The sequence below is a fragment of the Maylandia zebra genome, linkage group LG14 (assembly GCF_041146795.1).
Source record: "Maylandia zebra isolate NMK-2024a linkage group LG14, Mzebra_GT3a, whole genome shotgun sequence".
NCBI lineage: Eukaryota > Metazoa > Chordata > Actinopteri > Cichliformes > Cichlidae > Maylandia > Maylandia zebra.
The window spans coordinates 667,863-682,211 of record NC_135180.1 but is presented as its reverse complement, the minus strand read 5'-3'; the positions used below and the strand labels follow the sequence as shown (position 1 = coordinate 682,211).

The following is a 14,349-nucleotide window of genomic DNA, read 5'->3' as shown; positions in this document are numbered from 1 at the left end:
TGAAATGAGCTCAGTGGTTTCCCCAGAAAGTTTATTCTGTACATCAGGATGCCGCATTTCCAGTAGATTTAACATTTCCATCATTATCCAAGTCACTCCTGGGATGCTAAAAAGTTTCTCCCACTAAAAATGCTGCGTCTAAATGTACAGACTCAACTTTCTGGGGTTTCCTTACCTGGATTTTCGAGCAAGCATTTGGAAGTAACACAATTATTATAACTTTTGGTTTATTTAAAAAAAAAAATAAGGAAGGAAACAAAGCCTCCCCATTTTTCCCTCCCCATTTAAATGCTCTCAGGGCAGGACTCACCGATCCCCTTGGCCTTCAACATGATGCCTGAACCTATACTTACCACGCAGATGTCTAAAGTGGACAGCAAAAAGGAGACTATCAGAACGTTCTTCCCTGAGACCTGGATCTGGGACCTCGTTACTGTGGGGTAAGATTAACATATCTTATGAAAAGAATCACAGCACTGTATTTTTTTATGACACTGAAACTGTTTTTAGGTAATCAAATGTGAATAACATGGATGCTCATTGCAGTCCAAATAACAGAATTAGTTGTATTCGTTAGCAGATATTAATGACAAACGCTTATGTCAGTGATATTTACTGAACAGAGGCTGCTGCTTTCCCTTATGTTCCACATCTTAAAGTCAAAACACAGCTTATCGTGTATGAAATTCAAATGAATTTGAGTAGACACTTGAATTCATCAGTGTAAGTATATATAAATATAGACTCATCAGGCATAACATTGTGACCACTGACAGGTGGAGTGAATAACACTGATTATCTCTTCATCATGGCACCTGTTAGTGGGTGGGATATATTAAGGAGCAAGTGAGCATTTTGTGCGGTGTTCCCAGTCTGTGGGGTCGCTATCTATCAAAAGTGGTCCAAGGAAGGAGCAGTGGTGAACCAGCGACACGGTCACAGAGACCCATTGATGCACGTGGGGAATAAAGACCGGCCCTGTGTTCCATCATCAGAGCTGAACCACGGAGCAATGAAAGGTGGCCGGGTGTGAGAAATCACGTCTTACGTCACGTGGATGCCCAGGTCTCTTATCTGGGGAACATCTGGCACTAGGATGCACGATGGGTAGAAGGCAAGCCGGCAGGTTTCCACTGGGAAACCTTGGGCCCTACCATCCCTGTGAATGTTACTTTGACATGTAGCACCTACTTAAGCATTGTTGCAGACCATGTACACCCTTTGATGGAAACTGTAATCCCTGATGGCCTCTGTCAGAAGGATAGCCCCCCATGTGGGACGTGCTGGACAAGTCTGATCTGTGGAGGCCATGCCTCACAACTTGCAGGATTAAATGATCTGTTGCTGACTTGGTGCCAAATACCACAGCACACCTTCAGGGGTCTGGTGGAGTCCAGGCCTCGACACGTCAGGGCTGCTTCGTAGTAGGCAGGTGGTCACAATGCTCTGCTTGATCAGTGTATTTGGGGAAAAATGCCATAGTACCTGAACTTTAAATGTCACGTCTGGCTGTCTGTTCAAACAGAGATAGTGGGTTGGTGAGCATGGAGAAGACGACCCCTGACACCATCACTAAATGGGCAGCCGGAGCATTCTGCGTATCCTCTGTGGGCTTTGGTGTGGCTCCCAACACCGGACTTACTGTGTTCCAGCCGTTCTTTATCAGTCTCACCTTGCCATACTCTGTCATCCGAGGAGAGGTGTTCACCCTCAAAGCCACCGTCTTCAATTATCTCTCAAAGTGCATTATGGTAAAAAAAACAACCACATCTGCTTCTTACAGATCCTTTGTACTTAAGGGCATCCACAAGTAAGACGACACCTGTCAGATTGTGGAAAACATTTGTGAAAATGCTTGGATATGTTTTTGTTTTCTTTTTGAAATTTCATTGTATTACTTTGCATCCGGGCACGGTGGTTAGCACTGTTGCCGCACAGCAAGAAGGTCCTGAGTTCAATTCCACCATCAGTGGAGTTTGCATGTTCTCCCCGTGTTTGCGTGGGTTCCCTCCGGGTACTCCGGCTTCCTCCCACCGTCCAAAGACATGCAGCTTGTGGGGATAGGTTAATTGGATAATCCAAATTGCCACGACAGACTGGCGACCTGTCCAGGGTGTACCCCGCCTCTCGCCCTATGACAGCTGGGATAGGCTCCAGCGCCCCTGAAAAGGAGAAGCGGAAGTGAATGGATGGATGGATACTTTGCATCCGATGTAGCGTTTTCAGTGTAACAAAATCAACTTTTGGGGATTTACTTACCTGGATGATTGAGCATGCATCAAGACTTATTACTTTGTAGTTTTTGTTTTGTGTGACAAATGCGTCACTAACTCGTGCTGTGTGGATGAGTGGTTCTGAAGAAAGCTGCAACCCAAAATGATGGCTGGGAGAACAGACGATCTCACGAGCACATATTTAATCAGTCCTCAGTGTGATGCGTTACTGCACCAGTTTGTTGCATTCGTGTGTTCTGTGTTTGGTTTCTGGCTGTAGGTTCAGGTAACACTGGCTGCCTCTGACCAGCACACCTTCAGAAACTGTGATGGCTGCATTTACAGCGTGTGTCTTTGTGGAGAGGAGAGCAGGACCTTCTCGTGGATTGTAACTCCGACTACCCTAGGTATTCCATTCTTCCCTTTTTCTTAAGTGCTTATTATCCAGTAGTGATGGGATTTCCGGCTCTTTTTAGAGATCCGGCTCTTTCGGTTCGGCTCACTAAAAAGAGCCGGCTCTTTCGGCTCCGAACCGGCTCTTCAGGTTGTTTTGTTGCTTTAATTAAATTATTAATAACAATAATATAAAATTATGCACAAAAGGAATTACTAACGTAAAAAAAGTGGTTTTATTTATATATGTTTATATATAAATATATGCGGTGGCCCCTAGAGACAAAACACGTACAAACTCCAAAACACATTTCTAGCATGAACTGAACTTCAAAGCAGAGCTACTAGATCACTTAAATTACACAATTGAAAGCATGTGTGTGTTGTTTGTGTATTTATACACAGGCACTCATTAATTTTCAAATAATTTAAAAAATATGTCCATTTACCTGTTACTACCACACACCAAATCCGGTCGTTGGTACTTGCTGGCTTGTGTAGCCACGAGGTAACAAAAGCTCAACACTGCCCCCTAGCATCCTGGAGCACTTCTGTTGTCTTTTGTACGTGATTTGAAGTTTGTATGTGCTTTGTCTCTGGGGGCCACCGTAAATATACTTTTATTTATTCACGCCACATAAAATGTAATAAATAAATCATATAATACAAAAACCAACTATTCACATTTTAACTTTTAACTATTTAAATTTTCAGCTTTTTCTTTTTAAACAAATTTAAAATGAAACAACACAAAACACTGCAAACCACAACACAATTAAATATAAATTAAAATATGAAAACAAAAAGAACATGCATATTCTCTGTCATATGGACCTGCATGAATAAACTTTCTGAATCCTTTATCATCTGCAACTGAAAATAGTTGTGGATGATTGCTATACCTTTCTAATGTGATGTTGTTGTCCCTGCTCTCTCTCTCTCCCTCCCGCTCTGTTCCTGAGCTACTGAGTGTAACTACCGCCCCTCCCCCCTCTGCTCAGCGTAAAGCACAAGGCTCGAGTGGACTGAAGCGGAAGAGCGAGAGAGAGAGAAAGAAAAAAGAAAAAAAAAAAAACCCACGTGACGGCTCGCGTCGTTCACGTCAAAGAGCCGGCTCTAAGAGCCATTTCGTTCGCAAACGACCCATCACTATTATCCAGTTCAGGAGCCTCATAAACTTGTGATAGATAGCCGGTCCATAGCAGGACCTGTTTTGGTTTTTATGGTTGATAATCATGACTCAGTTCTGTTTGATTTGTAAATATATTTGTTTAGTTTCACACCAGATCTACCTTGAGCCATGTGTGGATTTTCAGTATGCCACCAATGTAAACAAATGAAAAATGGAAGAATTGCAAGCAGCAGATCTTCATGTTTCAACAGTTCCTAGAAATATTTCTTGTTGGTATCAAATGATCCTCTACATCTGAATTCCTTACAAAGGGATTCCTTACTGGGCCTTTATTTCTTTATTTTTCTTTTTTAATGTTTATTTATAAGATTTTAAGTTCAAAATTACATCAAATCACACAAGACAAAGAAACCAAATTCAACATCCAAGCACAGAGAAAAGAAACAAACATTAAACAACAACAAACCACCGGTTAGTCATTCCAGATCAAAAGTACAACAGGAATGTTCCGATGCTGCAGATAGAGTCCGAAGACAATGAAGTTAGACAGGGCAACAGAGAGTTCACCCAGGCCAGACCATTCGTCCGGGCCCAAGAAGGAGTTGGGGTCCGGCAGACGTGTAGTTTCACATCAACACAAAGTGCAGTCGACTGGGTTAAAGATGATATTCAATCTCTCTCCCCAACCAATCACAGCAGATGGCCCCGCCCCTCCCTGAGCCTGGTTCTGCTGGAGGTTTCTTCCTGTTAAAAGGGAGTTTTTCCTTCCCACTGTCGCCAAAGTGCTTGTTCATAGGGGGTCATATGATTGTTGGGTTTTTCTCTGTATGTATTATTGTAGGGTCGACCTTACAATATAAAGCACCTTGTGGCGACTGTTGTTGTGATTTGGTGCTGTGTAAATAACATTGAATTGAATTAAATCCCCATTAATGTGACTGAGAAAAGAGCCCCAGCGTTCGACAGATGTAAAGTGAGTGTCAGCAGGATGATAATGAACCTGTTTAATATACAAACATGCAATCATCTCACAGCAGTCTGGGCCTTTATATGCAGAATATTGTAATATCTCACTAAACAGACCAGGAGCCATCTTTCATTATGTGGAGATTTGCAGGCATGGAGGTAAAAGAGGGAACTAACTGAAAAGATGCACAAATCCATCACCAAAGCAGGCCGTAATGAACTGGAATATACAGAGTGGTCTATTCATACAGTTCTGCAGATGAAACCAAAACAGAATGCAGTGATTTGCAAATCTCATAAATCCACAACAGCAGAACACAGTTTGAACATTTTAGGTGTTTTTAGTGCAAACGGACCATTTTACTAAAATCAATGGGAGCAGCATACTTGTGTGGCATCCTATTATTATTATTATTATTATTATTATTATTATTATTAAAGTTTAAAATTAGTTTTCGATTTTTTGGGGAAACGGGAATGCTGTGTCCTCTGGACTACAGAAGGCAGGGACCACCAGCTCCACACCCTGCAGCTCTGATGGTATGGAGGTGCACTGTCGGCCTCCACATCAGGAAAAGCACCAGTATAAAAGTTTTTAGAGCTGCATCCATATTTCAGAAGACGATGCTAAACCGTGTAGTGCAGCCTTTACAGCAGCGTGGCTTAACAGTAGAAGAGTCTGGACTGTTGGATGAACCAAAAAATCCAACTACAATCCTGTGCGGGAAAAGATTGGGAAAACATTCCTCTCCCACAAGTGCAGATGTTCCCAGATGTGTATGGACTGCTGTTAAAAGAAGCATGGATGCTACAGCGTGGTAAACATGACCCCGCCCATGGGGTGTGTTCTTACCACTAAATTCAAATTAACCTCATTTCGTTTCTTAAAACTGTAGTTTTTATTTTTCTGGTTTACTTTTATTCCCGTCTTTAACCATGTTCTGTTTTACAGGAGAAATTCAAATGGAAGGCGGTCGCTACGCGTCACATGCTGTGTGGCGTTTTCCCACCTTTAAAGGGAAAATGTAAACAACTTTGAGTGTCTTTGTCTTCGTTAAACCAGTTTTAGCTTAAACAGGACATGTCAGATTCAAACCAGAAAAAAGAAGTGAACAAAACTTTATTTTCTTTTATTGATTTTGGTCTAATCGGCTGTTTGAAGACTGTCACACGGTGTCAGCCGCTCACAGCTCCGCTCTCCCCAGCTCCTCGTTACCAGAGGCAATTCTCTAACTGTACAATGCAATTTTCTTGGCTTTTAAAATGAAATACTGATGTTGTTTCTTTCGTCCGACACAATCTCATGCTTTGAGTGAAAAATGAGACACAACGGGGTAATTAATCCGTATTGAGGGCACTGAGGGCTGTTGCATCTTCATTGCTGGAAGCGAAGACGGGCGGCTGTTGTTGGAGCTCTGCCTGTCCTGAAAGCAGAGGATTTATATCAGCCTCCATCAGCAGGGATGGAGATGAGGCTCTGATGAATGTCAAATTGCGCTCCTCTAACTCCCCCTTAGAGGAATGCTGACAATCACTTGTACTAACAAGTCAGGTAGTATCTCTGACGAAACAGTCAGAAACCTCTCCCTTAAGGGGCGATCTGTACTTGTCCTCCATGTGAAGGATTGTGGGCTGTGATGGAAGGAAGGTGGGGGTGGGAGACAAGCCGTGTGCTATAATAAGGCAACAAATGGGGATTAATGAGGGCGAATGCGATGGGAAACGGGGAGGAAGGAAAACACAGCGGGGATAATGAGTTGGCTTGAGAAGCAGATGGGAGGCGGTTTTGCCTCTGTACACAGAACACGACAGTACGGCGGGGGAAGGGAGCAATAATCGATACAGGCGTTCCACAGTGACGCCGTGTGTGTTTGCTCACAGGTAAGGTCAATCTGAAGGTCAGCGCTGAGGCCCTGAAGACCGAGGCGCTGTGTGGCAACGAGGTGGCCACAGTCCCCGACGTGGGTCGAACTGACACCGTGATCCGCACCCTGCTGGTGGAGGTCAGTGACATGACAAACTTGAGGTGTTCACAGGTCCTAAGCTGATAGACGTTGTCAGTATTATTTTGATCAGTTACATTGTGGCGAGAATAATGTCAGAATTTTAAAATCTTTCGGTTTCGGCCACAGGGGCCCACAGATTTCCTGTATTTCCAGTTGTTTTTGACAGCGTGTTTTAGGAAAAGGTGCAGGTGGGTTGCAAAGCAGTTTGCAGAGGCCAGGCTAAAGCAGGTCAAATTTGTGATATTTGACAATTGGGTTTGTGGAAGGACGTCAGCTGAGCCATTATCTGATGTAGGCTGGCACTGAGATTAGAACTAATGATGCGCCGGCTGCTTTGATGGAGAGTGAACATCAGATATGGAAATCTGTCAAACCTGGCTCAGCCATTTTTTAAAAATATATGTACATGTGCAGTGTATGGATGAAAACAGGGGCCACACTTCTCTGTTTTGGTCCCATGGCCACAGCTATAACACTAAGCACCTAGCCACCCGGCCAGTCCGCCTTTGCAGATATCTGGGTCAGTCTAAAGACAGCACGGTGCTGTGACAGAACGCCCAACAAGTCTGTTTTTCTAGATGGTGGACAATGAGCCAATGTTGGCGCCTGTTAAGAAGTGCACACCAGGAGCTTCAAAGGTCTTTACTGTGGTGATGGGCATGGAGAGAGGGAACCTGTAGCATCGCACAGACCTTCACTTTCCTTCTGTTAGGGCAGCTGTTATCACTTCAGTTTCGGTCCACTTCTCCTTCCCGTCTGCATTTTCTGATGATCGGCTGTATCTGCAGTTTGCCGTAGTTCTATAGGAGCACTTAAGCATCTTTATTTTAGTTTGACTTCACTCTCAAAGTACATGACTGGTATGTTTATACTGGGTCTCGGTCAGCCTCTCGGTCGTCCTCTGACTGAAACAAACTGCTTTAGCAGCTTTCAGCTAATGGGAAAGTCAGTGGGATTGAGTTCAAATAATCCAGTTCACTCTAATGTCTGGAGCATGTCACCAAATCAAAGCTCACTGTTATTATGTTTAAGCTGTTTAGAAGTTTGTTTGGAGTGATGAAATCAGTCGGTCGTCTTCACTTCTGTCTCTCTTCCCAAGGCCGAAGGAACCCCACAGATGGTCAGTCACAACGTTCACCTCTGTCCCCCAGGTAAGGCCTCCTGACTCTGAGTGCTGAACTCTGAACTCCAACTCGGGCCTTTCATTCACACCTCATACATGCATCATAACACTTCCCTGCATCATGATGGTTATTCAGCATGGCGAGGAAACCAAATTCGTTATGTTTTCGTTAGAGATGGCACGATACCACTTTTTTATGTCCGATACCGATATCATACATTTGGATATCTGCCGATACAGATATAAATCCGATATATAGTGTTTTTTAATCAATAAAAAAATGTTTTTAATATCTTGCTGCTTTTTGTAAAAGTTCATACTCAAGTTAAAAAACAAACAAACACTCAAGCTATTCTGTTACACCTGTATGCAAAAAATGCACTGCACCCAAAATATTTCATAGTTCAGCAAAACTGATGAATCTAATAAACTTAAACCTGCACCATCCTCCCTATTCTGGTATTTTAAAGAGTAAGCAACCTAACCAATAGGGCTCTAAAACTCCCAGCAAAAAAAAAATAGGGAACCACCCCCCACCTCATGATGCTTAATCGACGTAATCAACTTTAATTTGATGCAGTGTGAAAAGAAAAATGCACAGAAATAAATTCTTTTTCAAGAATAATTAAATATATTCAACATCTTTCTTCAACAGAACTGCAGAGATGGAAAAAGTACTATAGCTTACTAGGGTATATTAGACTTAATAGTTACTATATACAGTAATGGACTTCTATACATTTTACATCAGATTAAAACTTTGGGTGTAAGATTCAGATAATTATTTATTAAAAGCTCGACATTTTAAATGAGAATAAGAAAGAAAAGTATGTCTTTGTGCCCCCTTTTCCCTGTTCATGCCCTATCGGCCCCCCTGGCTAAACTTTGCTAGATCCGCCCCTGCACAGTTACAGCCGTCAGCTGTAGAAAAAGATCCTGGTGTAGAAAGTAATATTAAGCTTATCAAGGTTAAACGTGCTGCTGTTGTTCAGCTGCTGGTTTCCTCTTTCTGGTGTGAAGTGGGCCAAAAAACAAACAAGAGAGACGATCAGCTGATCATTGATCAGTTTCATGATTGAAGCAGCAACAGGAGAGAGAGAGAGAGAGGCAGTCGCTCCATATATCTGTTGTTAAGCTTAACGCTGGAACGCTTCACAAACATTCAGAGATGAACTTACACACTTGCTTGCCACAGCCGCTCTATCACGTGACGCACACTGCTCCGACGTGCTACGGTTATGAGGCGAGTTACGGCGTGTCGCAAGTTTTGTGAGGTGCTTTTTTGATATTTAATGGATCGGATTACATTTTTTTTTTTTTTTTTTTTTTTTATTTCTCTCCGATATCCGATCCAGTAATTTAGGTCACCGATACCGATACTTCACATCGGTCCATCTCTAGTTTTCGTTGTGTATTTTCTCCACTGGCAGCAGATCTTTAGCTAAAGTTGAAGTCGAGCAGCCGCTGTAAGATGCACTTTCCTCACTGTGATCAACTAAATGACCAACATGAGCCGTCTCGTGTAATCTGTAGTGCTGAGCTTGTCTCAAAATCAAAGCGCTGCGATGCCTTGTTGTGTTTCACATAAACAAACTGCTTGTAGCTTCATGTACATAACAGTGTTTTAACAGTAAAATCATTCTGTTTGATAAACTTTAGCCAAGAAAAGAGGTTGAGCTAATTCTTTCATTAAAGAAGCTTTTTCTTCCTTTTCTTTGTTGTTGTTGTTGCCAGATGGGGTCACGGAGAAGAATGTCTCTCTTCTTATGCCCGAGCTGTTTGTGGCTGGTTCTGCTAGAGCGACCTTTTCTGTGCTTGGTTAGTGATTCTGTTGTTTAGTGAACTTTAATTTGCCAGGTGAAACATCTCTGTAGCTTTTCCTCGGTTTGCTTGGGCAGGTGACCTGATGGGCAGGGCAGCGCAGAACTTGGACAAGCTCCTGGCCATGCCGTACGGTTGCGGGGAGCAGAACATGCTCCTGTTTGCTCCCAACATCTTCATCCTGAACTACCTGAAAAGCACTGGTCAGCTGACTCAGAATATTCTGGACAAGGCCACGCACTTCCTGGAGAGCGGTAAGCACTTGGGGCTTTCTTAGGACAAGGTTTAATGTGCGTGCTCCACCCCCACGCAGAATGATCACGATGATGGTGATCAAATTAAACCTTAAAAAATGCATCAGATGAGAACCGTAAAAATGGAAGAGTCGCTGCTATTATCTTAAAACTGTATTCCACTTTGACTTGGACTCAGCCACCGTGCTAATTCCTAAACTCTGCATATTGGCGCTGATAACGGTCATGTGTGGATTTTACCTCTGCAAAATTTGAATCAGCTGATCTTAAAGCTAGTTTTAACTGTTTATGGCAGCTGAGTAGAACGAGTGCAAAGTTAAGAGGGTGTGATCTTTAAAAACAGGGCACCAAGTCGAGCTCAGGGGCAATCCTTGCAAATCAGATCAGACCAGTCCACACAGCAAGCTGTTAAATAATAAGTCAACTTAAATGGCAATAACTGCAGATGTGTTGGTTGTGAAGCCTTGTAAGTATGCACATTTGACGGGGGGCTCCTGTAACATAGCCGGACTGTAGATATAAATTGCACTTGAAATAAACTTGGCACCAAAACTAGAGTTTTGTACGGTAAATAAATCCAAATGTACTTGATTCACATTTTCTGTGTTGTGAAAAAATAATCCTCTTTTTTTCCTTTTTATTGATTTCTTGTGTGTTGGTGCTGCAGGATATCAGAGGGAGCTCACGTACAAGCATGACGATGGTTCCTACAGTGCATTTGGGAAGGCAGACTCCTCTGGAAACACCTGGTCAGTAACGTGAATGAGAGCATGAAGATATAAGAAGTAGATGGTGATACAGCAGCTGACTCAACAACAGGCTGCTAATAGTTCATTGGGATGATGGCCTTTGAATTTCAGAGTTATTCTCCTACAGTGTCGGCTGGTGAGGGGAAAAGCTGACACAGCAGAGTATTTTACATGACAATATTGTATGTTTAGTCATGCAATATTGGTTTATGAAATGCATTAAAATACTACTGCAAGAGGGCTCATCTCACCAGATTGCATGTAATTGCCAACTTGACCTCATTCAAGTCTGACAGAAGATATTTACCAAGTTCAACTTTGAGGACATAATTTACAGTGAGAAAAAAGACAATGTCACTGCAGTACTCAACATATGAAATCATGTAATGTAATGTAATATTGCATTGTGTTGAGGGCTGCAACTCTTATTTCGGTAGTCGATGATCTGCAAATTTTTCTTTGATTAGTCAACGATTATTTAAATAACTCTGATCTCTGCTGCCTTCAGCCAACAAGATTATGTATCGGAATTTCAGGAGCGGGACCACACCTCCAAACACGCTCCTTCCGGTTGTCATCCATATAGGTTCCCCCAGTTCTGCAAGCTGTTCATTCTCGTTTGCGTGCAAACAGGGTCCATTCCATCCGCTACATCCTCTTGTCTGCAGCACATCAGATGAACAACTACTCAAGCTCTGCGTTCATGGCTTTTCCTCCGGCAATCAAAGGAGTACACCGAACGTCACGGCGGCGCTTCCGAGAGACTGAATGCTGATGACCTTCTAGCAGTTTTCACTACGTCGATCCATCCAGTCATCTTATCTCCGCTAAATCCAGTTATGAAGTGACTTTGGATGCCAAACTCGCAGCTCCCCTCACGTCGCTCTGAAACAGGCCCACAGGCCGGGCGAGTTAGCCGAAAAGCTGACGGACATCAGCGCCGAACCCAGAAGCCACGCCGTACCGTACCCATGCTTCCAAACAAATCGCAGCTCCAACAGCAAAAGCTACAGTGTACTTCACTGCAAGCGCCAGGTAGCAGGGACGACTCAGTTCTGTGCTCCTTCCTCCTAACACCATTTAATGCAAGCTGGAAATCTGTCGCTAGCTACGTGCTCTACTGTTTCTCCATCACCATGATGTTTTCTATCACTCCTTTCGCTAAATGCTCAAGCAAGTTGGCACTGGGATGCCCGGTTCTTCCCTATCCACCATTCGCTGATGATTCAAGATGGCGCCGAGTATGGCAGCCTTGTCGCGAGCTCCCTCAAGCAACAGCTTTTTTCTGTGTTTAATTTTACTTTTCCTTTATTTTTTCACAAGCAGCACTTGTCTCCTTGTGTACAACCGACAAACCTTACTGGACATAAAAGACGGTCTTTCTTATAACTTTCCGGAGTTCAAGTTTTGCAACACGGACGCTCCGTTTGCAGACCCCCCATTCATCTCACCTGAGACGCCTTTGTTCTCTGGCCCTGGAGGCCGCAAACGCCGACGCAGAGGGAGAAGATCTGGCGTTCTGGTTCGACTGAGACGGCGCACTAACAGACCACCGTTACCCAGTTTATTACTGGCTAATGTGCAGTCTCTGGAGAACAAGCTGTGCGAGCTTCGGGCACGGATCTCATTCCAGCGAGAGATGCGGGACTGCTGCGTGATCTGTCTCACAGAAACCTGGCTATCGGACAAGGTACCGGACTCCGCAATACAACTACCGGGGGTGCACGGACAGGTCACAGGATCTTACTGGGAAAAGCAGAGGCGGTGGTGTGTGTTTCATGATCAACAACAGCTGGTGTGATTATGCGAACGTGCACCCGGTCAAATCCTTCTGCTCACCGGACCTGGAGTACCTGATGATTAAGTGCCGGCCATTCTGGCTACCGAGGGAATTTACAGCAGTGATTATTACGGCTGTTTACATTCCCCCACAAGCCGACACTGGGAAATGCGTGGGACACTTATCAGGAAATGCGTGGAAGATGTCGTCCCATCCAGAACAGTCAAATCCTTCCCAAATCAAAAACCCTGGATTAACGGAGATGTTCGCGCGGCACTGGCGGCACGGAGCACCGCCTTTGCCTCCGCGAACACATCGGACTACAAACACGCACATTACCAACTCCAGAAGACGATCAAAGCAGCCAAACGTGAGTACAGGGACAGGGTGGAGCAACAGTTTGACGACCCTCGGAGTATGTGGCAGGGACTAAACACGATCACAGACTTTAGAGGGAAAACCAGCACACCGCAGACCACGGCCTCTCTGTGTGAGGATCTAAACGTATTCTACGCTAGATTCGACACAGCGAACACCATGAGACCGGACAGTGTGCGCACCGCGGATGACGTCAGTGCGCACACTGTGTCTGAGGAGGATGTGCGAGGTGCTTCAGGAAGGTGAACGCACGCAAAGCTACTGGTCCGGACGGGATTCCCGGCCGCGTCCTCAAGTCATGCGCGGCTCAGCTGGCTGGAGTGTTCACGCACATCTTCAACCTTTCCCTCTCTCTGTCTGTAGTCCCAGCCTGCTTCAAAATGGCCACCATCGTCCCTGTACCCAAATCCTCCACCATCTCCTCATTGAACGACTGGCGACCTGTAGCCCTGACCCCCATCGTAAGCAAATGCTTCGAGAAGCTGGTCAGGGACTTCATCTGCTCTGCACTACCCGACTCACTGGACCCTCTACAGTTTGCATACCGCCACAACAGGTCCACTGATGATGCCATAGCCCTGACACTACACACTGCCCTGTCACACCTGGAGAAGAGAGACACGTATGTGAGGATGCTGTTTGTAGATTACAGCTCAGCATTCAATACCATCGTTCCCTCGAAGCTGGACAGGAAACTGCAGGATCTAGGACTGAGCAGCTCCCTCTGCAGCTGGATCCTTAGCTTCCTGTCTGACAGACGCCAGGTGGTCAGACTGGGCAGCATCACCTCATCCCCCATCACACTGAACACTGGTGCTCCACAGGGGTGTGTACTGAGCCCTCTCCTGTACTCACTCTACACCTACGACTGCACAGCCACTAACAGCTCCAACATCATCGTGAAGTTTGCGGACGACACTACAGTGGTGGGTCTTATCACCAACGGTGATGAGACGGCTTACAGGGAGGAGGTCAGCGCCCTGACCCACTGGTGTCAAGACAACCATCTCACCCTCAACGTCGCAAAGACAAAGGAGTTGATAGTGGACTTCCGGAGGTGCAGAGAAGTACACACCCCCATCACCATCAACAGCGCTGCTGTGGAGAGAGTGAGCAGCTTCCGGTTCCTTGGTGTACATCTGGCTGAGGATCTTACGTGGTCAGTACACACAAACAAAACAGTGAAGAAGGCGCAGCAGCGCCTCTTCTTTCTCAGGAGACTGAAAAGATTCGGCATGAGCCCCCGCATCCTCAGGACCTTCTATCACTGTGCCATTGAGAGCATCCTCACTGGATGCATCACCACCTGGTACGGCAACAGCACCGCCTACAACCGCAAAGCTCTCCAGCGAGTAGTGCGGTGCTCTGAACGGATAATTGGAGGTGAGCTTCCCTCCCTCCAAGACATCTACAGGAAGCGCTGCCTGAGGAAAGCGGGGAGGATCATCAAGGACTCCAGTCACCCCAGCCATAAACTGTTCAGACTGCTTCCATCAGGAAGGAGGTTCTGCAGCATCCGGTCCCGTACCAGCAG

General features: G+C 44.9%; 1 protein-coding gene across 1 annotated transcript in view; it reads left to right on the top strand.

The window, feature by feature from the left end:
• The window catches only part of LOC101483810 (alpha-2-macroglobulin), a 66,094-nt gene that overhangs the window by 30,878 nt on the left and 20,867 nt on the right, over positions 1-14,349 (top strand). The window contains exons 18-25 of the mRNA XM_012915736.3: positions 299-440; positions 1,526-1,751; positions 2,494-2,620; positions 6,586-6,707; positions 7,810-7,861; positions 9,568-9,651; positions 9,732-9,908; positions 10,576-10,657. Coding sequence (XP_012771190.2) covers positions 299-440; positions 1,526-1,751; positions 2,494-2,620; positions 6,586-6,707; positions 7,810-7,861; positions 9,568-9,651; positions 9,732-9,908; positions 10,576-10,657 — 1,012 coding nt within the window. The remainder of the gene's footprint in view (positions 1-298; positions 441-1,525; positions 1,752-2,493; positions 2,621-6,585; positions 6,708-7,809; positions 7,862-9,567; positions 9,652-9,731; positions 9,909-10,575; positions 10,658-14,349) is intronic.